This window comes from Abrus precatorius, unplaced genomic scaffold (genome assembly GCF_003935025.1).
Source record: "Abrus precatorius isolate BTA unplaced genomic scaffold, Abrus_2018 Scaffold7, whole genome shotgun sequence".
Classification (NCBI taxonomy): Eukaryota; Viridiplantae; Streptophyta; class Magnoliopsida; order Fabales; family Fabaceae; genus Abrus; species Abrus precatorius.
The window spans coordinates 7755513-7781580 of NW_020874417.1; the positions used below are offsets into that span (position 1 = coordinate 7755513).

General features: G+C 27.2%; 3 protein-coding genes across 3 annotated transcripts; all 3 read left to right on the forward strand.

The window, feature by feature from the left end:
• Positions 1–5475: 5475 nt before the first annotated feature.
• On the forward strand, positions 5476–8496 carry LOC113872906 (protein PHOSPHATE STARVATION RESPONSE 3-like). Its single transcript, XM_027510786.1, has 6 exons — positions 5476–6131; positions 6279–6495; positions 6578–6694; positions 7213–7264; positions 7392–7461; positions 8196–8496. Exons 1-6 carry the CDS (start codon positions 5532–5534, stop codon positions 8397–8399), a joined length of 1260 nt encoding a protein of 419 aa, XP_027366587.1. The 5' UTR covers positions 5476–5531; the 3' UTR covers positions 8400–8496.
• Positions 8497–12875: 4379 nt separating this feature from the next.
• Positions 12876–15914, forward strand: LOC113871405 (protein PHR1-LIKE 1-like). The gene is made up of 5 exons (XM_027508500.1): positions 12876–13229; positions 13994–14105; positions 14184–14286; positions 15207–15276; positions 15855–15914. Exons 1-5 carry the CDS (start codon positions 12876–12878, stop codon positions 15912–15914), a joined length of 699 nt encoding a protein of 232 aa, XP_027364301.1.
• Positions 15915–19880: 3966 nt separating this feature from the next.
• On the forward strand, positions 19881–24102 carry LOC113871406 (squamosa promoter-binding-like protein 9). The gene is made up of 3 exons (XM_027508501.1): positions 19881–20230; positions 23232–23371; positions 23507–24102. The coding sequence occupies exons 1-3, from the start codon at positions 19881–19883 to the stop codon at positions 24100–24102; spliced, it is 1086 nt and encodes a 361-aa protein (XP_027364302.1).
• The last annotated feature ends 1966 nt before the right edge of the window (positions 24103–26068 follow it).

Here is a 26068-nt window from a genome sequence, read left to right on the forward strand (position 1 = left end):
CTCTTCCTCTACCTGTGGCTCCTTCTCTGGAGGAGGCTGCTAACTTTATAGACATCTCACTTATCCTGTAAATATTCACAAGGTAATCAAGAAGGGAATTTGAAGTGTCTTTGAGATATTCTATTTCAAAATTAAAAACTCTTAAAATTACTTATCATCTTACAAAAATTTGTTTGGAAACAAGGTTTTTAACATCCTTTTGTAAAATTTCTTTAACAGATTTACAATCTACTCTAATAACAAAATTTTGGTTTAATAAATTAGATTAAAATTTTGAAACACATAAAATAATTGCCAAAATTTCTTTTTTGACAGTTGAATAATTTTGTTGTGTAGAATTTCAGTATTTTGATGTGTATACAATAATTCTGTTGTGCAAAATTAATAAAATCAATTTTTCATCATTTAATAATTAATTCTTTAACCATGTACTAGCGTTGTTAACTTAATTCTTTCTTTCAATTAGTATTTACAGTTTGTTTACCTTGTTTTAGTCTTGAACTTTTTCTTATATCTTTATTTCTTTGATATGTGTTGTGTCTTGTGTTATTATTATTATTATTATTTTCTATTTCAGTTGTTGTTTAATATGATTAAGACCTTGACAATATTCATTGTGATAGTGACATTTTAGACTGTACCAAATAAAACTTTTATCGATGTTTCAAAATAATTTAACACATTGAAAACTTAAGCATCGGGTCAACGCAAAAAAAAATAAAAATAAAAATAAAATCATAATATATATGGTGGATGACAACAAAATATTGAGAGAAAAAATTCTCGTAAATTGTGTTAATTAACGCTAAAAAAATTATCATCTATTAACAAATAAAAATTGCCAAGTTATAATATAGTTTTTATCATTACAGTCTTTGGCCATAAAAGGTTAATTTTTTAATATATTTTTAAGACTTATAATAACAAATAATGTATTATACTAATATTAATATATTAATAATTTATAAACATTTTTATTAATAATATTTCTGGTATAATATTTTTTTAATAGAAATATAAAATCTTTATACTAATAATTTAATGTTTGTAACAGAATTATTAATAAAATTAGTTCAACATTAAATAATTCATAAATAATATTTTTATACCATTAAAATATACCGATATACAGGCTCCGATGTATATGAACTAACTCATGAGAGTTCTCTAAAAAAAAGTTATATTTAACTTTTAAATGACAAAATTATTAGTTTTTATACTAAATTTTTTATTATACAAATTTCTTTAAAAATTTGTTAATAAAATAAGTTAATCGATAAAATTATTTTTCCATGCTTTTAAGCTGTTAATTAACATTAGATTTTATTTGTTCTAATTCACAACAACACAACATAGCAGATATTATATAAAATATAAAGATGGACGTGAACAATTTTTCGTATACTCAATATTGATAATGGTAAATTTAAAATCTCATAGATAATAAATTATCCGCTGTAAAACTTATTGTTTTGATAAAAACAATTTTATTAATTATTTTTTCTCTTTTTTCTTTTGCAAAAATTTTTCATTTTGTAAAAGTAATATATTGAAAAATTAGTTTTTTTTATTTACCATATTTATGTATACCTAATAGATCAAAAGCTTATATTCTTATGAAATAATATTTGTTTGTCGATATTTCAAATTAGTGGTCACTCAAGTTTAAAAATTAATGTTCATTTTTTTTTTTTGTAACTTTTGGAAAATGATTCCCTGCATTAACTGTGGGCTCCAGTAAAATTTTTTAGGCATGTTCTCTTAAGTAGATGATTTTTCATTTAAGTAAAAATATAAAATCAATTAACTATCTCCTATCCATATCTGTAACTATTTCCTTCTCTATGACTTCTACCTTTTTTGCAACTTCCTTCTCCCTTCCTCTTGTCTTTGTATTTTCTATGTTCCTTTTTATTTGTTTTCAAAGCTTTGTTACCAATTATTATCTTTCACTTGAGTAATTGAAATGACCTATATTCAAAAATAAATTGCGGCTTAGAATATATCTCATTATACTTTTCACTCACAAGTGTAATTTAGGGATAAAAATAGATAGACTTTGCATAAATAGGCTTATCCTATCTAATAAATTTAAAGTTTAAGTTTGACCTATTATCTCTTATAAATTTTTTATTAAGCCTAGTCTAACATATTAACCTTTTTAATAACCTACTTTGTAATAGAAAAGAGTTACATATGATATAATATAAAAAAAATACACAAGAAGATGATGGATGAGATGAGATTAACTCGCAATGAACCTAATTGAGATAGTGCAAATATAAATTAGCATTATCGTTATGATATACACAAAAGACTTTTAAGAAATAAGGCTCTCTCTCTTAGAGAGTATATAATAGAGACACTTCAACTCTAACAAAAAGTATTATGATTTTTAATTTAAAATTTTATTTATTTTAAAATTTAATTTATTTAACATATTATTATATTACAATTTTCATATAAAATTATTTAATATATTATTATAAATTGTATGAGTTTTAAATAGGCAATTCTAATAGGCTTAATAGACTTTTTTTAAAGCTCAAACTTGACCTATTTAAATAACTAAACTTTTTAAAAAGTCTAAATTAAACCTATTAATTAAATAGTTTTGTTCAAGTTAGACTTTAAAAAAGTTAAATCACATATCCCTATCAAACAATATAACCTATATCTATTTCTAAGTGCAATATTAGACTTCATTAACACCATAATCATTTACCATGATCATTTTTCCTAACATACTGTGTACTTCTTTTTATTTAAAAAAAAAAAAACTACCATTAGAGGAACAAAGAAGAAGACAAAAAAGTGAAGAAAAAAAAGAAGTCGTAAATCTAAGAAAGAAGATAAAATATAAATGTGGTGATAGAAAAAGAGAAAAAAAATTAATGAAATCAACATTTTTAATGAAAAATAATTTATTTAGAATGTATTTAAAAATTAGAGAATCAAATTAAAAGTTCTTAAAATTAAGGGATCAAAGTGAAAACAACGTAGAAGTAAGATGATAAAAAACATGGTTTTTTCTCTCAAAACCTTTTAAATTAGTAGTAATTATAGACAAGAAATATTTTTATAATAAAAAGAGTATATTTTGATATTGCTCTTCAAAATTTTTACATGTACGTGCTAGTTTGATGTTGAATTTGTGGCATATACTCCTATGAGTGAAAGTGTTATCGTTTCAGCTTTCTAATGTTTCATATGTGGATGTGATTAAGACATGGAACAGGGTTCTTAAGTTCCACCAAAAAAAGAAGAAGAAAGGAGAGCAGGAAATTAAGTAAACTATCAATTAGAGGTTGGGGCCTTGATGAACCTGGTAACTTGTGATTATTAATGAACAAATTATTTTTCCATTTTATTCTTGGGCCCTTTTGGGCGGCAATTTCTTCTTCAGTTCAGATTTGTGCGCATGAATGTATTAGCTAAAGGTTTCAATGGTGAAGACAAAGTTTGTGCACTTTTTTGACTGAATTTAGGGTCCCAAATCCACGTAGATATTCCTTTGAAGTTGAAGAGGATGAACTGAATCTTGCTTTCCACACTCTTTTTTTGCATTGCTAAACCCATTAATTTGATTCTCCACTTCTGACAGTGACATTCACACTGTTGTATGATAGAAAAAAAAATAATCATTTACATCTCTATAACTACATATCACCACATTTGATTTTATTCTAAGATAACGAGAATCTTGTATAAAAGATCATCTTTTTAGTTGAGAATATATATAATATAACGTGGTTAGCTTTACTAACAAAAGATATATAAACTTGAATTTGAGACTTTTTAAGTAGAATCACACATGCAGTACTTATTAACTAATGTGAAGAGTATTGGTAATATATTCTTTTTAACATATTCTTATAAATTTACATTAAAAACTATAAAAGTATAAGTGAGAATCATTAAATTAGGTGTGGAAAAAAATTAAATTAAGAGTGGCACTTATATTTTTTATGATTTTTAATAAGTTTTGATTAATTATGATTGTTTTTATATTTAATGTTTTTTATAATCCTTATCCACTATGGTGACTAATTCATTCCGGATTAGCCAAAGCAGAAGCAATGACTCCTTATTAGTTTCTAATGTTCTGTAGTATAGAAATTGACCCCAATGAAAATAGTGCTGATGATTTTATACAACTTGTTTTGTTTTCTTTAACTTGTTTTTTCCGCTAAAGTTGTTGGCACAACATGATAGACCCTTGCTAAACAATTTGATTACAATATAATATCAAAAGACAGATACTAGCTTGGGTGTTTCCATTTAATTTTGTCTATATAATGATGTGCGATAATAGAGGGTGGTGACCATGAAACAGCCATTTACATAGATTGGATACTCCCAACAAAACTAGTTCCGTCAATAATGAAGTTGATAAAATGCATTCTTTAAGCATATATATTCCTTATGAACGGTAAAGTCAATATAAATCTACTATATGTTATCAAATTTGAGAAAGAGAAAATTAATAACTTATCATATGGATGAATGATCAGTTGCATCTCGAAATTGTCCTACAGTTAAAAGATATTTCTTGCATTTGGACCAATGGATCAAAAATTAGCAGATGAATGCGCTGAATGTGTATATCTTTTTACCTTTTGGTAATGCAAATCCAACTAAGGTTACCGAGAAACTCTAGTTGAAATTCTGTTATGCTTTCTAGATGAATATAAAGTTAGTTGTAATTTCTGATACCCCACTTTGCAAGATGCAGTGTCATGCAATGGGAACATATTTTTAAGTCTAATATACATTTTCTTTTTAGGGAAAGGAAGATTTGGCCATCTGTATATATATTTATCCCCCCTGTGGGTGGCTAAAGTTATTTCTTCGGAATCCATTATAAGAATAATTGCAGATCTATTGTATGAGAATTTATGCCGGTATCTTTATCTAACATTTAATTATTTCACTATTGATGCCAATATCAATATTCTACAATTTTAAGATGATGAATTAGTATTTAGTATTAGTTTAGGGGCACTTTTAATTTTAAACCTCTACTTGTGACTCATCCTAGCTAGGTTGTTTTTACCTTTCATATTTTCTCTGATTCCTTTTGCATTTCGTTTATATTCACATGATGACAACTTTAGACAAAAGTAATTGTTTGTTTATAAAGCTTTGTTCTTTTCAGTGTTCTGTACTTTGGTTGTGTCAATAGGTAACTGTTTCATTCCTATCCTATTTCAAGAATAATAACTAATGACCTTGCATGGTAGCATTTAGACAAATTAGATTCAAATCTTATTCCTGAAGCCTTGAGGAATATAGGACCGAACTTTATACCATAAGGCTAGAATTTAGCACTACCATTCCTACCTTTCCAATCTTCTTGTGATCTCGTTTGGTTCTTGTTTCCTTCTTCCCTTTCACCCTTTACATTAATTTGGTGCCCCTTAACAAGGATGAACCTTATGTATGCTGCCAGAGAAATTTGAACAGTTATCTTGCAACTTTGCTGCCAGCACGGTTTATATTTTAAATGGGCATTTTTCGGGTGCTAATAAATGAGCAAGAAGAAAGTTGATTGTCTAGAAGGGATTCAACAAAGCTATGGTCTAAATAGTGATTTCAATTATTTTGATATGAGACAGGCTTCAAATATTGGTACTTGCAATCAGCCACTTGCCATGGCATGTGGTGGAGGAATGGAACAGCAACCATATTTAGGCCAAGCCAAATCATCTAGCAGCATCATTAGCCGTTTTGAGTCACCAGCTTCAGCCTTCTATGCTACAGAATTCTTCATGGGCTTCCCACAATATGATAGCCAAGTTGGTAATCCCTCTTTGATATCTCAGTTCTCTAAGGTTAATGATATGGAGTTCCCTTTGTATCAATCTCCTAGGGAAAGCCTTTTCTTGGATTCGCCAGCAAACCAACCTGGCCACAACTTTGAGTGGTCAAATCCCTCGCAAACAATGCTGAAATCTCAATTGAACAGTGATCAATGTTGTATATCTACAGAGAAATCTAATAAAATCCCATGTGGGAATTTTTCTGGCAGAAGTTTTCTTCCAATAGAACAGCCAAAGTTGTTCATTGATGATGCTGCCTCAGTTAGTAGGAGCCCATCAACTCCTTCTAAAGGAAATCAGGATCAAACAGTAAGTACTTTTGCATACCCCCTATTTATTTTTGTTCATTGTCTATTCACTGATTACTCGACGTCACCTAATAGGACAAGACTTGGTTGTTGTCGTCTACTATTCCTTATCGGCCTATATTTTTATTGCATCTTTTCTATGCTACAGGTTTCATGTGGCTCATATAATTTACCAGTTACACAGCTTAGCTTTTCTTCTCAGCAGGAGAAGCTGTCTCCAACACTCTCAGCAGGTAGTGCTTCTGTTGCTTGTGGGAACCCTGTTTCCAATGGACCTGTAGTCTCGAGCAAAACGCGAATAAGATGGACTCAGGATCTTCATGAAAAGTTTGTAGAGTGTGTGAATCGCCTAGGAGGTGCTGAGAGTAAGTATCTTGCTATTTTTTTCCATTTCATTAACTAAATTTGCAACACCAAATAATTGTCTTCTTGGTATCTTGATTGCAGAGGCAACACCAAAAGCTATATTGAGGCTGATGGAATCAGATGGAGTGACCATATTCCATGTTAAAAGCCATTTGCAGAAATATAGAATTGCCAAATATATGCCTGAGTCAACTCATGGTAATTTCTTTGCAGTTGTATTGTAGTTAGTTTTTATATGATGCCAAGTACATTTATTTGTACTTGATATTTATAGCATTCACATTATAAAAGGTGAGCAAATGTGTATGATATAGAGCTTGGCAATACAGAGGATCAGCTTATAAACTAATGTAAATTGTTCAAGTATTAGTGTCTTCTTATTTATACAGATATATCTGAGAGGGTAAAATAGGCTTGAATTCACTTCCAGGTATAAGCAGTTGCAATTGAGAAAAATTACACTAATATTCTTTCATATGGTAGAAAACTTTATTACTAAATGACAAATACAGTCTACTTTCTCTGCTACATCATAAAGACACATGAAGTTCCCAAGGCTATAAAAACTAAAAAGATGTTGTGAAAATTACCTCTAATGCTTTATTATTATTCTTCCTTTATTCATGATCTTCAATGCCCTTATTGTTATTATTCACTCTCAAATTAGCAGGTCCACTTCCCATACTAGATCTAAACAAACTGTTTTCATGTTTCAGGGAAATCTGAGAAAAGAACCCATGTAGAGAATGTGCATCTTGATGCCAAAACGTAACACTACTTTTACCAAAGCCACTTTTATCATTCCACTATCCCAGTACTCCTTTCCTGGTTAATTTCATATTGGCATCGGATGCTATTACTCTAATCAAATGAATTTCTTGTTCTTAATTTGCAGCGGCTTGCAAATTAGAGAGGCACTTCAGCTGCAGCTAGATGTTCAGAGGCGTCTTCATGAACAGCTAGAGGTATATCCTTGATGTTCTTATATGTTATGATCCACTGATCCTTCAAAATTAACAATGTATATTTGTATGGTTCTTGTACCGGATACTGAATATTTTTATATGATTGTCTCAACATTAAATCTTGATTGTGTTATCTTCTAATCTCTTAATATAATTTTTTTTCTTTGGAATTATTATCCTTAACTGTGTATAATATTTTTATTTAAATTTCATTATGATTATACTTTTTTAATAAAATTTTCAAGAGTTTAAAAAGCAGTAGTAATACAATAATGATGGCACACAATGAGAAGTAAATATATAGTAAAATTTTATTAAGAATTACATAATTCAATGTAATTAATTGCATTGATACTATTAAATTTTATAATTATAATAAAAATTTATAATATATATCTTTTTATCTGTACAATGTTAGACAGATTAGCTATATTCAAAAAATAAAGAAGTTGAGAAAAATAAATTAATAAAATATACGTAAATTATAAAAAGAATTATGCTTCACTTGATATAGTAGACTGTATCTTAATCTTTTAAAAGATTATCATATTTATGTATCGTGTCATACCTTGATACTGGTACCTGTACTTGTGCACTGTAGCATATTACTTTTTGGCTACTATATGTTCCTGTTCTGCAAAACTTGTATGTTCATATTTGGTACTTCATAGTAATAATCTCTACACAATGTTCTGACTTTAATTTTTTTTTTTTAAATTACTTTCTGGTTCTAGATTCAGAGAAAATTACAGTTACGGATTGAGGAACAAGGTAAGCAGTTGAAGATGATGTTTGACCAACAGCAGAAGACAAGTAATAGTCCCTTGAATACTCAGAATTTGGGCACTACAACTAATATTGATATACCAATGAGACCTAAAGATGTTCAGGTTTCCATTTCTGAAGGGTCTGAAACTCCTTATTCACTTCCAAGATAAGTTAGCTCTTCAATCTCATAATTTTATTGCTCTATGCATAGGCAATTAATTGCAGTGACAGTGTGCCAACAAATCTTACTACTTGTAAGGGAGTCAAACCACACCATAAAATTTCATTTTGGGAAGAAAAAAACACTCTTGTTGTCGTGCAAGTGCAAACTCAATAAATTATGAGTGCTCTACTTTTGCAATACTTGAAAAACACATCATAATTTGTTAATTGTAATTTGTAATTTTCATTTAGAGTTTTGTATTAGTTCTGCACGGAACACATCATAATTGGTTAATTGTAATTTTCATATAGAGTTTTTGTATCAGTTCAGCAGAGTCTTGTAGTCTTGCTCCCTTTGCATTTCCTTCATCTTCAGGACATGCAGTTAACAAAACCTTCACTTTGCTGGTAGAAAAATGTGAAAACAGAGAAAAAGCAAACACAGCACAAAAATTAACATCACTGTATCTATATCTAGTTTCTGAAATGTATGTGACAAAGACCCCCATAAATGACAAAAACAATGTGTATCTCAAATTTTTATTCATCCGATCTCATTCACCTACTTGGTGCAAATTTAGTTCAATTTATGTTAAAGAATTTTTCCTTTCAGTTTCTTAAAGAGTTTTCGAAAAAATAAGTGATTACTTTCCTAGAATTAGACCAAACATGCAGTTATTTCAGCAATACCAAACATGAACTTCTTAACAATTGGAGGTGACAAAATCTTGCTTACTAAAATATTTTTACCTCCTGAGAATATGGAGTATTTGCAGTTATGAAAATATGATTAAATACAAATATTCGCACAAAAAGGAAAAATATATACTTTTAAACAAATATTCCTAACTACAAATATTCGCACAAAAGGTAAAAATAAATATAAAACATGATTATTCAGCTTAATAAATGTCTTGGTTATTGTTTAATAAAATGTCTATTTATTCAGCTTTTAAATATATATTTAGACGAATGTAGATATATAAAATTTAAGTTCCTTAAGTAAAAAAAAAAAAAATGTACCTCATTGAAATACCTTTTATATTCTTATTATTTTATGATACTATCATTTTAGAATATTTTGATTTTGATTCTACAAGTTACAGAGATAGTAGAAAATGGTTTTACTTGCTTTTGAATTATTTTTTATGTGTAATGATAAATATATATTAAATAAATATATTAATTTTAAATTATAAAATTAAAATTTAATTGAACCACTTAAAAATAAAAAAATTTCTTATTTTCAAATATAATTTTATTAGAATTTTTTACTTGCTTATTTTATAATTATTTCTGATTTGAAAGTTATTAAAATGTTGCTATTTCAAAAAAATTACAATAATGCATCATCTGTAAGGTTATAATATTTATTTTTCTGAATTTTATATTTAGTAATAACTTTTAAATATAAATTCTTAATCACTACCAAAAAAAATATGAAGTCTTAATCTTAATCCTACAAAACTTTTCATATTTATTAAAGTGATTATTGATACAATTTATTTTACCAATTATTTTTTCTTAAATTAATCTATCTTGTTATTGAAAAAAGAAATATTATATTCTTTTTTCTCATTATTATGTTATTATAAAAGTAGTATTTGTTTTATAATAAAATATCAGTTTAAAAAATTATATCTTGATATTATTATTATTATTATTATTATTATTTGAAACAACACTTTAGCAAAACATTGGTTTAATAAAAATTTTAAAAAATAGTAGTAAAATAAAATAAATTCAGTAGTAAAACTAAAACAATACTCATTGTTCCAATGTTTGGTAACTATTAAAAAATTTTACTATATAAAACTACCATTATTCATGACCTTTTACAATACTAACATTTTCATTTAAATAAAGAATATTTATAGTAAAATATTAATGATATAGAATTTTATCGTTTAGTTTTTATAATATTATTTGAAAATGTACTATTCACATTTTAATCATTCATATTTAAATATACAGTATATTATATATAAATTTGTTCATATTTATTTTCATTAATATTATTTAATATTATCTATAATACTAACATTTACAACTATTGCTTAAATTTTTCAATACTATTTTTTTATTATATTATATTTTCTAAACTTTATATATATTTTAAATTTAATTATATTATCATTCCTGATTTATAATTCTTATATTATTTTAAAAATATCATTTTATTTTTATAAAAAAAATATTAGTGATATTAAATGATAGCATTTTATATTTTCATAACGTAAAATGTATTGTTTACATATTTATATTTAAATGTATAGTATATTTTAGATATAAAATTTATTCAATTTACTTCAATTTATATAATACTATTTTATTCATATTTGTTAATTTTTATAGTATTATTTTAGAAATATATTATTAATTTTTAATTTATACATACATATATATACATATAAACATACTAAAGTTTCAAAGAGTTTATAAAAAATTTAAAACTGATTTTCCAAAATTATAATAAAATATATAATATAAATCTTCATATAATTAAAATTTATTAAATAGATATTTAATTAATTTATATCCGTAAACATACTCTGTGTTTATTGTTATTGTTCTCTTCATGTATTACAAGTCCAACTTGTATCTTTATGATTTTGACCAAATGTATAAATGAGCTTTTGATTTTTAAAAAAAAAATTATTTGGTCTTTTTAAAAAAAATTTAATCTAATTCATAAAAAAATATTTTTATTCCTTTTTAGTTCTTGTATTAGTAATTCATCAACCTGTTTCATTATTTATTTGTATAACATCTAATTTGAATTATATAATTTGACTAAGACACAACATTAAAATTTATAAAATTAAATTTTCATATTTTTTTAATGAAATTCTAGGTTATAAAGTTAAAAATTTTGAAATTAAATATGAAGGAAATAAAATATAGATGTCATATCATTATTTTCATTAATTCAATGTATATTATATAAGTCAAGTTAGATGTTATATGAATAAAGAAAAATAATAAATTACTGACACAAGTATCGTATTAAAAAATGAAATATTTTTTTGTAAAAAATTTGTAAAAAAATAAAATAAAATAATTGTGAAATTTCCTGGTACCAAACTTCATTTAAATCATATTAAAAAAATTACATATTTTTATTACTTTTAATCATGTTTATAACTTTTATATTTTCCCAATAATTTAGTTTCTTTAAATTTTAGTTTGATTTTTAATTTTTTCTTCTTCTCTCTCTAACATGGTTTTAATGTAAAAAATATTAATGTGACAATCTCTTAATTAGAGAGATTAATTTTTACACCTCATCTGATTTTACTTTGTCTGGACCACAAGTATATTTTTTATTGAGCATTCACTGAAATTTGAACTAGAGGTTAATCTCTTGTTAGTTGACCAATGTTTTTGTAATTTTTGCACCTGATTTTTTTACTAATTACATATTTCTTTAATTTATCTTTTAACTTTTTCTCTGGAATTATCTTTCTTTTTCTCCAAAAAAATCACATCCTCCAAAACTAAGAGATTTGTTTGTTTCTTCAAATCATCTTCTTCTACAGCTTCTCCTCTTTCTTCAAAAGTAATAAAATTTAAATCAAGAAGCATTAGAAAGACATTCTATAAAATAAAATTCTATATTTTATTTCTCTACTTCTTTGCTCTATATTCTTTTACTAAGTTATAAGAAGTTGATGTTTCAATCTTGTGTAAATTGCCAGTGCGTGAACCTCAAAACGGATATCAAACACTTTTAGGAGATAAAATGACAATGATTTTAAAACATTTTTTAATTTGACTAATGAAAGTCCCACTGCAAAAAATAAACAAAGCCTTCATATATAGCCCAATGCCAGACAATTGGTTCCCCCCACAATATTTGCCTTGATGATCACTAGATCAAGATCAGTAATTGCATTGGTGAGTAAAGGGATTGTTACTCTTCATGTAGGAAAGTGACCATGTTGATGGGTGAAAGAATTTTTATTTAATGTAAAGAATATTTTAGAAATAAAAAGTTATAAATATTTTTAATGAAGTGTGAAAAGAGAAAAAAAATAGGTTAAGGTGAAAATACTAAATCCTTTAGCTAATCACTTATGATTAACAGTATTTAATAATAAAAAATACTAAATTTAAAAAATAAATATTAAAAATTTAAAATTAAAATATCTCTAATGATAGAAGGACTAAAAATATGTTTAAATATTTTTATTATAGTTAATTACTTAAATTCAATTCAAGTTTAAAGAATGAAATTAACAAAAGTCAATTGTTGAATATAATACGGAGCTACTTTTGTTTCCCTGTGGGTTGTACTCCCAAAAACAGGATCTGTACTGCAAGAACAAATTCCTCAAAGAAACTGTGATAGTACAAACGCTGTGTTATAGCTTTTGTCTTTCCCTCTTTTGATGAGCACTTTCTAGGCAATGCCAAGTTAAAATAGATAATAGAATATCAGAATCCTTGCACTTGCGTTGTATCTGTCTCCAGAAAATTGCAAAATGTATCTTTCTTCGCAGGTGTCGAACGGTGCATGTAGCAGTCTAGCCAAGGGTGGAGGCTCAGAAAATGACGACTTCAACTTCCAACAACATGAGCAGCACGTAGTTGATGATTCCTTTTTGTGTTTCAATTTTCCAGAAGCTTCTGCTTCGCAAAATCTGCAGTGTCAGTGTTCTGGAGACAACTCTTCAACCCCGCTATTCAGAAGCTTTGTTGATTCTCTCTTGTCCAGCCACGAAGACACCTTTTGTCAAACATATAGTGAACATACTTCCCTTGACCTGTCACTTTATGAGAATTTGGGACATGTTCATAACAGGCTCATGGGTGATGATTCTGCCCCTGTTACTCAGGTTGGTGTAATCATGTTCAATTACGATATTTCAAGAATTAAAGTTCATATTATTTCTGTTTTTATTTATATCTCCAACTTGTGAAAATTAATTTTGTTTTTATTTACCTGTCAAATTTTACAATTTTCAATAATATTTTTATTTATTTACAATATTAATATTTTTCAGTGTATATTTGAAGTGCATGTTTATAAGTTTAAAATTAAAAAATTATTGAAAATAATATTTATTATTACAAAATTATTCAAAATATTTATTATATACCCCTTCCGTCTCACATTAGATATCACTTAATATTAACACATTCATCTTAAAATTATTTTACTCGTTAGTTGGCAAAAATTATCTTTAATAAATAAATATATTATTGAAAAATTAATATATTTTTTTTAATATTCTACAGTCTCAAATAGCTTTGAAATAAGACAGAAAAGTACTTTTATGTGATTTAAAATATTTAATAAAGTGTAGTTAATATTTTTTAATATATATCATTAAACATTTGTTAAGATATTGATACTATTTGAGTAGATTAAAATAGAGAGGCTTATGAATAAAAGAGAAATTAATAAGTTTAACAATTAATTTTAATAAAATGATTAAATTAAATTTCTTGATGTATATAATTTTTTTCTCAAAAAGATAAATAAAAACAAAATTAGCGCTCAAAAGTTGTCAAAAACAATTTTGTTTTGATTTTATGTTCTTGTTGTGTTATAATTAAGATTGATATCAGGTATTATCTATTGGCCTTCTGTTCTCAGCGTGGAAACTGTACTTCTGGCAAAGTTCCAACACGACAAAAAAGAATAAAATGGACCAAAGATTTGCATGAGCAATTTGTTGCAGCTGTCAATATCCTTGGTGGTCCTCAAGGTAAGTTCAAGTTAAAAGCTTTGAACAATCTACTTGTCAATGAACTATTCATAGCTTCATTTTTTTCATTATTTGTAGAAGCAAAGCCTAAGGCAGTGCTACAGCTGATGAATTCAACGTCACTGACCATTTTTCATGTTAAGAGTCACTTGCAGGTTACACTCTTTAACATAATCACAAGGTTGTTCTTAAATATCATTGTGTCCCTATTATTTTTAAGAATAACTTTAAATTCTCTTCCAATAAAAACTCTTTTATTTATTAAATGAAGAAAAATTTTAATATATTTTAAACTTTCAAGATATTAAATATAGTTATTTTTTCATTTAAATGTCCTTTATAAAATATTAAGAGGATTAGTAAGAAAATGTTATAGGAAAATATTGTATTGTATTTTTAATTGACACCATTTGAGTGCAGAAATACCGGACAACAATGTACGTGCATAACACTTTCACGGGTAAATTCCTGTTCAATGCGCTTAAATGCCTTTTTGTTTGGTTAATTTTTAAAGTTTTGTTAGACGAATAAGTAATCTAGTAAAATTTTATTAAAAAAATATTTATTATATTTTTATACTTTAATACAATAATTATATATATTTTTTTATAAATTTTTTTTATTTATAAATACTTAAAGGTTGAAGTTAACAAAATCTTAATTTTTATTATAATATAATAAATTTACTCTCAACTTTTATTTATAGTTTTAATTTAAATTTTCATTGACTCCGTTTATATAATAGACAAATTAGAAATATATAATAAATACTTTATAAAATCAATAAAATACCTTACACAAAAATAAAAAAAATTTAAAAAATGCTTATAAAAAGGGCTAAAAAGAATATATTTTTTAGTCTATATTATTCTTAAGTATGAATTACTTATCTAATTCTATGGATAAATTACAAAAAAAATGAGTTAATTTCCGTTGCAGAGGGATGTGAACACAAACAAGGCAGAGACACGATCAGTGAACTTCAACAGAAAATGTAACATAGTATTGCCACAATTGTATCGTTTGTGTCTAAGTATATATTACCTATTATTAAGTTATTTTGTCACAAAATAGTGTCACTTAATAACGCTTCCTTTGCAGCTATAAGCAAATTGATGAATCAAGGCAACTGCAACTTGAGGTTCGGAGGAGTATTGAAGAACAATTAGAAGTAAGTATTCCTTTCAGTTTTGTTTTGTTTTTTTTAATAAGGAATAATTAGTACTATTTTTTAATTATAAAAAATTATTTATTAAGATACATTAATTTTTATACCCTAATTTATTATAAGATTTATGTTAATAAAATATTCACCTACTACTTTTATACATGTGTATATTTTTATTCATTTATTGTATAAGTAACCAAGTAATAATTTATAATTATGAGTATTTTTAGAATATATTATAAATTTATGATATATATTATTTTTTATTAGTTTTAATAAATTATTTATTTATTTTTTATAAAAAAATTGAAAGGAAAACTATAGAGTGTTTGGTGGAAATTTTCATTTTCTTTGGATTCAGCCTCTTTGATTTATGTAATTTGATAAAAAAAAAAAAAAAGTCTTTAATGATAAGTTTATACAGAGAAGAGTTTTTAAATATAGCAAATTAATTATTTTAAATTTTATTTATTGATCGATTTATTTGTTTATATATTTTATAAATAGTTATTGAAAGTTTTATACTAAATGGCTTTAAATATATGTGTTTGTAACTGTAATTTTACTCTTCTGATGTTCAGATTCAACGAAATTTGCTGATGCAAGTTGAACAACAAAAGAAACAGCTCCAGAATGTTTGATCATTCAGAATGTGAGTGACGGCAAAATATTTCTAGAAAATAATTAGGAACGGACCTGTAATTGTGAAACTTGTTTGAGCTAAACGCTTTAATGAATATTTATTTAAACTAATTTTAAAAGATTAAAAAGTATGATTGTATGATGAAGTGAATATATGTGTCTTAAGTATTTTAGTTTGGTCTACTAATATTTTTATTTTTATTTATTAACTTACAAAAATATTTTAAATAAATTTTTTATCTACAAAAAATTAACTGCATTAAAATGTTATTATTATTATTTTCTCCTAATGAACTCCAATAAAGACTCAACCTATCTTTAAAATGTTATAATTATTATTTTTTCTTATTTCTCATCTACTCCTCCTTATCCTATCTTTCTCTTCATTTTCAACTTCAAAAATATTTTTTTAATAAATTTTTTAGTTGAATCATAGAGTCATAAAAAGTAATCAATTACAACTGATTAAGTGATAATTTTAATTAAGTGATTAAAAATTTGTCCATGGTTAAATATGTGCCAATAAGAAGTCTTTATAATTTTTCTTGATACAACTAATGGGATAGGTAACCTACTGAAGTTTTAAAAGATTTGAGGTCTACCAATTCAACTCTAGGCTATTAGAAATTCTAGGAGTAAGTATACGTACATGGTTTGGTGCATATCTTCTTCAACTATCTATTAGAAATTAATATAAACATTCTCATCTATGCTATATAACAATGTGAATCTCTAGTCGAAATTGAAAATACATTATAACTAGAATACGTACTTATTTATGTCTCTCTTTTTCTTTCTTTCATTTTTAATAGACATGTATCTCAAAAATATTGTTTGAAATAAAATAAAATAATTTTTGACTGTCCATTTTAATTATCCATGACCAAATTGAAGTATTTTTAATGGAAAAAGTATTTAAAAATTAAATAATAAATTTGAAAATTTAAATAAAAAGTCGTGATATTTTGAGATATTAAAAATGAAATTTAAAAACTAATTTTTACTTTAAATCTGCATATGTTATACGTTTGATATATGCCAGTGCAAGGGGGAGAAATTAGGACAGTTTACGCAACTATTTTGTAGTTAATTTATAAGTAATTTTCAACATTTTGCAATAATTTTATCAATATAATAAATTAAAATAAGTAAATTTTAATTTATTTTAAAAAATTTACAATAAAATTTACAAGCGCATGTCTCGATTGGTTTTAATTAATTTTATGGACCTATTTCAAATATATTCAATAATATAAAACTAATTTCATTAAGATTAAAATTTCTATACGTTAAACTAAATATAAATTTAGATTTTGTTTGAAAATTTAAAAAGTAAATAAATAAATATTTAAGAAGTAAAAAAAAGAAAATATTTTTTGTGTTTAGAAGTTAAAACAGTTCAAAATAAAAAAATAAAATAAAAACTTATTCAAATTAAATAAAATTATATAGACAGCAAAATGATCTCTCACTACACCTTCTTACCTGTTCTCTCAGTAATTTTAAATTGATATTTGTGTATAATTATAAAAAAAATTTAAAAATATCGTAAAAATCTTCCCATTGTAAATAAAACTTGAATGATTGAGCAGAAGTCAGAACTCAGAAACCACGGGAAACGAAAGGTTCTTTCCCAAAGTAAAAGGTTCACGAAAGCCTGTTTTTCCCCAATCGCAATAGTACGGACTCAAACATGTCGTCCCCAAATTAGAAATGAAAAAAAATAAAAAATCTTTTATAATGCAAATTGAAGTTATATATAGACATACTATTTCAAACTCATAAAATTAAATTGAATTCAAGAGAGAAATAGTTAAAAATTAATATACTTTTTCAATGATGTGATTAATATAAAAAATTATGATATTGTATAATTTCTTAAAAATATAAAAAAATGTATATATTGTTATATTTAATGAAAATTTATTTATTTTAAATATAAAATAAATAAAAATATTTAAATCACCAAAGATAATCACGTTTTAATTATATAATTTCTAAACATTTAATATAACTGTATTCACAAAAATTTAAAATAAAGACCACAATATAAATTGAAACTACTACTGCTAATTAATTTACATATTCAGTAATATTAGTCAAGTTTTTATATGAAAATCAGTAGATAGTTAATTAAATAATACATATTTATTTTTCACATATAAAAGTTAGAATGAAATTTTTATATATAAGAAAATTATCATTAAAAAAATCAATCCATTAATTTCTAAATATTTTTATATAAATAAAATTACCTCTTACGAAAACAATACACGAGTAAAAAGAAAAAAAAATGCTCATTGACTAAATGGGAAAACAAAATAACATTTTTTATAATATCTTATTTTTATATTTATTTTACTAATAAATGTATTTTATTATATATTATTTTTAATATAAAATTTATTAAATAAAATAATTTTAATAAAAAAATAGTTTTAATTGTACTTTTGAACCTTATATTTTAATGTATGTCTAATTTTCTTCTTAATTTTAATTATTTATATTTAATCTGTTTATTTTTTAATGCTCAAATTAAGTTTTCTATTCCAAAATTAATACTTTTATTATATCTTATTTTTTATTATTGTTGATCAAAGTTATAATAATTTTATTCTACTAGGTTATTCTATCTTACTATTATAATTTAAATTTTTAATTTAATAGAGATACTAGGGTAGAAATTATTAAGATAGAATAATTTTTTAAGTTACATTGTTACTCATATTTTATATTTTTGAATATTTATAAAAAATAAATATTTAAAAAAAATATAATTTTATAATTTTAAGAAAAGTATATTTAAAAAATTATTTGTAAATAATATTTTAACTATTTTATAAAATATATTTTAATTTTTTTTCAAATTATAAATTTTTCCTAAATATAAATTTTAATCGTTAAAAAACTATTGTAATTTAATATAAAATTTTAATATTATATGTATATAAACATATTTTTAAATATATATATATATATATATATATATATATTGATAAGTAAAACTTTAAATAAAAATAAAAATTATTATTTTATTATTTTTTATTTATCTTAAATAATAAGATAATACTATTTATTCGAGGTGATGTGTTAAGGTACAGATAAGAATTTATCTTCCACTAATTATAATCTAATATTTTCTCTACACTGTTACTAAATGGGTGTTTAATGTATGATGACAGGGACAGTGAAAAGGTTTGATAAAGCGACGGTTGCTCTAATGAGTGTGGTATAAGGCACTAACAGTAAAGAGACAACGAAGCATAGTAAGAGTCCCAATAAAAGCAAAGAAAGTACGAACTCCATTATCGCTCTGCATCACCTTATTTATTTTCGGACAGACAAACCCCCTCACAACTCACTTCTAAGTGTACCCTTGTGACATCATCGCCCATGTCACCCTCTTTCTTTTAACTACCTATTTATCTTCTTAAGAAAATCAATACAAATTTTTATATATTGTTAACATAATTTTCACATATATATTTTTAAATGATATATTTTATAATACTAATGTTTTGTGGTTTTTTGGATCATAATTATGTTTTATTAGAATCGATCTTATTTGACTGAATAGGACTAAATTCAGTTTGAGTCAAATAAAATTACTATAAATTACAAAACTATTCCTTCAAAATTTATTCTCGTGCACTTGTAATGTTCTGTATCTCTCTAACATTAGTTATTTTCTTTAATAAAAATAATTAGTACTTTTAACTAAAAATTATTAATAATTTTTTTAAACAATTAATGGAACCTTTTCTCCTTTTATCTCTCTCTTTGTTGCACATAAAATTTTGTTGCAGTTCAAATTTTCTTTCAACGAAATGAATTAATGAACATATCTAGTTAGATGGTAGCCAGAGGCATCACAGATTGACAATGAATGAATTGATGACTACATTATAGTAGTATAGTTAAGCAGATAGTAGCTAGAGGCATCATTTCATCAGTGAGTAGCACCAATGAGTTCAGGCACGGTCACCAAACCACAATCCTCTTCCTCTTCCTCACCCAACTCCTCCTCAGAGTCTCTAGATGGCTTGAAGTTTGGTAAAAAAATCTACTTTGAGGATGCGAGTGTTGCAACTCAAGCCAAAACGAATGGTGGGTCATCTTCATCTTCTTCAAAGAAAGGAAGGGGTGGTTCAGTACAAGCCACTCAGCCTCCTAGGTGTCAGGTTGAGGGGTGTAAAGTAGATCTGAGTGGTGCTAAGGCTTACTATTCAAGGCATAAAGTCTGTGCCATGCACTCTAAATCCCCTACTGTTATTGTTGCCGGTCTTGAACAAAGGTTTTGCCAACAGTGTAGCAGGTCACTTGTTCTTGACTCCTTTGCCTTTGACCTCATTTACTTTTATTTATGACTTTGAAACAAAAAAAAAAATCTCTTTTTTGTTGTTGTGTAGTTTTGGCTATTTTTAGTGTTTTTGCTATATTGGGTATGTTTATGTTCTGCTTTGGTTTACTTTATCTCACCTTAGGTTATCTCTTTTCTTTTATAGGTACTTTAAAAAAAGAAACTAAAGTAAATGGCTTTATTCTCTTTTCTAAGTTACATTCAATTCTTATATGGTTTTGGCTGTCTCTTTTATATTTAATTTTTAAATAGAACATCTTGTTTTTACTTCAATTGGGTTGCAGTTAGTTCCAGAAATAACAGTTAATGAATGTCATGATTAAACAGTTCTAGTTAGTATGACTATGACAACTGGACTATTATCTTGAGTTAAAGATGTAACTGAAAGGGGAAGGAGGTATAACTAGGGAAAGAGACGAAGAGAGGGACATCTGTTGAATGTTTAATGGTTAGCAGAGGAGGGACTGGGCTCTTGAATTTCACAGCATGGAGAGCAGAGTGATCTGTGGTCTTCGTTCTTCAATGAAGATTGTATCATTCTTGTTCCTAAATTCTGATCCAGATCTTACATTCTGTTTATCCTTTTCTGTTTAATAGTTCAAGCTTTATTACATCTTAAATTACTTTCCTCTTCAATTTGATTTATTGGTGCTAGCAAATGTTAGTGGGCACTTTAAGGATGTGTTCAATGACAAAATATCACTAACAAGTCTATAGTTTTGGAGGTGAATGGTCATCATGATTGGATAATTTCTCACTGAGATTTGGAAAACGGGTCTATTTGTTTGCCAGTATTTTTTTGACATTAGAAATGAGATGAAATAAAATAAAAAAGCCAATTGAGGGCTCTATAACCTGTTGGGCAATGCATGAAATGTTGCTCATTGATCCCTTACTGGCAAAGGGATTATACTTTCCTTGCTTGAGATATTTTAGGGAATGAATGAGTGATTCCCTTCAAGCTGAAATAAAATTTTCAGAGTAAGATGCATCCTTTGATGGAATAGCCAAGTTTTATAACATCATAATTGTTTCCCTATTGATGATCAATCTCATTGGTCTAAATCTACTGGTCTTGTGTAATGTGGGATCCATAGGGAGGATCATTTTAGGATAAAAATTCTTCTAAATAACCAAAAATCTTACATTATGTTTTGTGTACTCACGTAACCTTCAAGCCATGCTGGATGCATCATGTTTTCTGGGGAAGGGTAAGTCTTATTGAATGATAATGATGAGATGCTTATCACTTATGTTATAAAAAAAGAATATTGAATGATGATTTGTAGCAACTAAAAAGTGCGGTGAAATTTCTGGATGCTCTCCTTGTTTATGGATATAGTACAAATTGAGCACTATGGCATACTTATATCCTTGTAGCTGACCCCCGTGAGTGGGAAAAAGGCTTTGATTGATTGTTATTGTTGCTCTTTTGGTTTATAGCATGGCTGGGATATATTTTTTGTTTATCTGATATGTGTAGCTTCTTGGTAACTGAACAAAATTTGAGTTGAGGTTTATTTAACTAGGTTTAAAGATATTGTTGATAGGATGGTTTGTAAATATTATTCGTAATTATTATACATGCAGGATTCCTTTTGTAGAAGCTACATCAGTATCTGCCTTGAACATATTCTGTGTGTTTATACTGTGCTTAATTCAAATTCAAATTTTTTACTACTGTATATTGGATTTAAACATGCCTTGAGGCAGCTTGCTAATTAAGCTTTATCTGGGCTTATAATCTGAGGTCATTTTATTATGTAGTTGTTGTGACCTTAAATAGGAATGGTATTATCATATGGTGTAACAAAATGTCAAATCCCATTCTGATTACTCTTTATTTCAACTGTCAATTCTAAGATAGTTAAGGATATGATGATTTGTTGTGTTACAAACTTACAATAAGAATTTCATTTGTTTTGGGGTTTATCGGCACAAGTATATGAATGTTTTAAGCATCCAGTGTTGTTATGGAGCTAGGATAGATTTTTTATGGCTGTATGAAGTATAATTTTTGTCTCTACTGGGCTTTTGGCAAGTCTAGTGTTGAAAAGGGTTTTATTGCACATTTGTTCGTACCATTTTTTAAGGATCATGTTATTTTCAATAATTGAATTAATCAGAAAGAGGGACCAACAAATTAAGAGTGATCTTGTGAATTTGCAAAGACAGTATATTCTTAATGATACTGGAGACATATTATTGATGAGTTCTTGAAATCAGATAACTTCAAATTTGCAGATGGGCAAATGGTAATTGCGGGAATGATAGGTCATCTATTTTTATTTTTGTAACAACAAAGTGAATATATATTTGAAGGTGTGTCCCCATACTCAAGTTCAATGATTTGACCTTTCAACTATAATAGTATATCTCGTACTATCAAGTATATACAATGTAATCCCACTTAGCGACAAGCAAAGGAAAGCTTACTGGTATCCATGTTTCAGCCTTATTTTATTTGTTGAATTCAAGTTATCACGGAACAATGAGATGTTCCTTGATGCTATGTTTAAGAGGACTTTTTGCTGATGCTATCTCAACCCTAAGTTCATAACATTTGAGGTGTAGACTGTATTAGTATCCTTCACTCATCCAATGCATTGGCATTACCGTACTATGTGTGAATTACATCTTATCGAAATATACCCAAGTTCTTGGGATTATTCTGGTAGCTTTGTTCTGTAATATTTTAGTGATGACTATGTAAAGGGACTTACAAATTCTTTATTTGCTTGAAGTTTAATGAGAAAGGAGATTACTTGAAATGCATCCAATTCTTTAGTAACAGCAACATTGCATGTTATGCTAACTGCTAAGAAACAATTTGTCCTCTTAGAAATTCTCAAATCTTGTGTTTGCTCATGTTCTCTTTTGTAACATGCTTATACATGAACTTTGTAGCACTTCTATTTAAGAAAAGCTAATATCCTCCTTGATAGTCCTTGCCCAGATTTCATCTGCTTTCTGAATTTGATCAAGGAAAAAGAAGCTGCCGTAGGCGACTTGCTGGCCATAATGAACGCCGCCGAAAGCCCCATCCCAGCTCCTTATTAACCTCTCACTTTGCCAGGCTTTCTTCGCCTATTTTTGGTTAGAAATTATCTGTAAAACTTCAATTACAAACCCCCTTCTCTACTTAATTTATCCTTAGGAAGGATCAATGCTTTTCATCTTGAGATATTCTTTCCTTATAAAACATTCAAATGTTTGACTCGTGTTTAACAGATGACAATGGCAGAGGTGGTAGCTTTCTGATGGAATTTGCTTCATACCCAAAGCTGAGAAATACATTGCAAACTCCAAGATCATCTGAACTAATTCCTGGGAATCAAGCTGCAACACTTAGCTGGCAGGCCAACTCAGACACACAATCTGAATTTTTTCTGCAAGGTTCAGTGAGTGGTGGAACTAGCTTCCTTGGTCCTAGACATCCTTCAGTGGAAAATTATGCCAGGGTCACTGACTCAGGCTGTGCTCTCTCTCTTCTGTCAAGTCAAACATGGGGTTCTAGAAACACACCACCAAATGTTGAGCTGAGCAACTTGTTGAATTTCAATGGGACACCCATGACACAACTTGTTGCAGCATCTCCTCAAGTTGCAGCCATCCATCAACTTCCAAATGCAACGTCATGGTACATAAAAGGAGTTGATTCTGGTACTTGTTCGCCCGAGGTTGTCCCTGATCTTGGTCTGGGTCATATTTTGCCGCCTCTTCACAGCCACCTTCATGATGAGCTTGATCTATCACAGCAGGGCAGGAGGCATTACATGGATCTAGGGGAGTCCCGGGCCTATGAGTTTTCTCACTGGTCACTTTAAGTTACATGATTACAATATCATGTTGCACAACAGAATGAGAAGGGAATTTGTGCCTATCAATTACCGGACTGGTACTGCTGCTTTTTGGTTTCTTTCTGACTTACAAGTAATGTGGTAACCTTCCTTTGAGACATCCTTATCTTGGTTTGTTTGAACTTATAAGCAAGGTGGGTAGCCTTGTTTCATTTTGTGGAACTTCCAGACTTTATTATTTTGGTATATTTGAACTTATAACAAAGATGGATAGCCTCGTTTCATTTTGTGGAAGTTTCTATATGGATCATTTTAACGTGGGTATGATTGATGTGTTTTAGCATCTAGGTCTCAGCCTCCACTTGAATCCATATTCCATAGAGGAGTACTAGAAATACACTCTTACACACTCTTTTAAACATATTTTTAGTTATTGGTTGTAATTTATTAAAAATTATTATAATATAGTTGAAAATCATTTAATTTTTGTGATTTTCAATAAAGTTTAACTGATAATAATGAGTGTTTAAAAGATTGTGTTAGAGACTTTGTTGTTAGCATCTCTATATTCCATATATTGTTGTCACCTGTAGAGTTAGCAATGTTACTAATAGGTTATTTGATTTTTCATTTTTTCTTTGGGGTAAAAGATTGAATAGTCTCCAAATAACGAATGCACTGGACAAGAAATATATGGTTTTGTCCAAGAACATTACATCTAATTGGTTTGTAAGATGACATTGGAAAGAGAGGGCTGTGTTTTATACAAATTTCCATTTTGTTACGATCAAGGTAAGGTAAAAGAAGTATATGGTAACCCTGCAGGACAGGATATGATATCTCCTTTTCCATGCAGGGGACTATCCACTCTTTTCGGAAATTCAAAATAGAACAAATTTTACTTGCAGATGAATTAGTTTGAATTACGCATTTATATTGACACTACAATTTGGACAAATTAAATCTTTGGGGTGTGCTACCGCAATTGAAAGGTTAACCAACAAGCACGCGATGAATTATTAATTTGATTAATAAATGATTGAAAAATTAATAGTAGTGTGTACCAGAAATTTTTGTTCATAAATTAGGTTATAATTTTTCTTAAAGCAATTATTAATTCCTTAATAATTTTTAATTAAAAGGAATAAAATAATCTCGCAATCAATATAAGCTAGTCATAATTAGTCGAACTTATTAATAGTAAATAATCATAGCATTGCTCGATCCGAGAGATGAAGAAACATTCTTTTGGTAATAAGAGAGATGAACCAAGCATGCAAATGCTTGAATGCAAAAGGTGAAAAAAAATTCTTAAATGATTATATCGAGTCGAAAACCAAATGGTAACTTGTCGCGTTAAGGGATACATAAGATTGTCGAAATGGCTTAAACAACATTGTTAAGCTTTATGAATGGTTATGTTTTTCCCTGTGTTCTTCTATAATCTTTTGCAGTTGTTCTTCTTGTGCATTGTTGATGGCATTTAAGTAAGAATAGTATAAGCAAATTATATTCTTGTCTTGCAATTGTTTCAGCTCAACAAAGCACTAGTATTTTCTAATTAGTTGGTCATAAAAGTGTTAAAAGAAAAATGAAGACCTTAGTGCCAATAATGAAGAGTTACCCTTCTCTCACTAAACCAACCAATCTCAACCAACATTTGTTCCAAGAAGTAAAATAAACACCTCCAATGCCTAACCACCATCACCAACCTTTAGGGAAATGGAATTGCTTCTAAATCTCATCCTCTAAAGCATTTTTTGCGACAAAAATCAGAATGATTTGCAAACGTCCGTTCTGTGACCAAAGTGAACTCTAATGACAATTGAAGATAAGAGTTTAGGATCAAGATCAAACATGAAATCACCAAATGAAGAGGCATAGAAAACCATAATCAAGATTGAGTTGAAGATGAGAAGAATAATATATCGATAATGGTGGAGGGGTTTAAACACAAAGTTAGAATGAAACTAAGTTTGATTTAGGATGTATG

What these genes read in the sequence shown, in the direction of transcription:
- LOC113871405 (XM_027508500.1), top strand. Translation starts at nt 12,876, where the DNA reads ATGTATCTTTCTTCGCAGGTGTCGAACGGTGCATGTAGCAGTCTAGCC. An exon ending in TATCCTTGGTGGTCCTCAAG is followed by an intron (nt 14,106 to 14,183) that starts GTAAGTTCAAGT and finishes CATTATTTGTAG; the next exon opens with AAGCAAAGCCTAAGGCAGTG. An exon ending in CTCTTTAACATAATCACAAG is followed by an intron (nt 14,287 to 15,206) that starts GTTGTTCTTAAA and finishes CTTCCTTTGCAG; the next exon opens with CTATAAGCAAATTGATGAAT.
- LOC113872906 (XM_027510786.1), top strand. Translation starts at nt 5,532, where the DNA reads ATGAGCAAGAAGAAAGTTGATTGTCTAGAAGGGATTCAACAAAGCTAT. An exon ending in AAGGAAATCAGGATCAAACA is followed by an intron (nt 6,132 to 6,278) that starts GTAAGTACTTTT and finishes TCTATGCTACAG; the next exon opens with GTTTCATGTGGCTCATATAA. An exon ending in GTGCATCTTGATGCCAAAAC is followed by an intron (nt 7,265 to 7,391) that starts GTAACACTACTT and finishes CTTAATTTGCAG; the next exon opens with CGGCTTGCAAATTAGAGAGG.
- LOC113871406 (XM_027508501.1), top strand. Translation starts at nt 19,881, where the DNA reads ATGAGTTCAGGCACGGTCACCAAACCACAATCCTCTTCCTCTTCCTCA. An exon ending in TTTTGCCAACAGTGTAGCAG is followed by an intron (nt 20,231 to 23,231) that starts GTCACTTGTTCT and finishes GTCCTTGCCCAG; the next exon opens with ATTTCATCTGCTTTCTGAAT. An exon ending in GCTTTCTTCGCCTATTTTTG is followed by an intron (nt 23,372 to 23,506) that starts GTTAGAAATTAT and finishes CGTGTTTAACAG; the next exon opens with ATGACAATGGCAGAGGTGGT.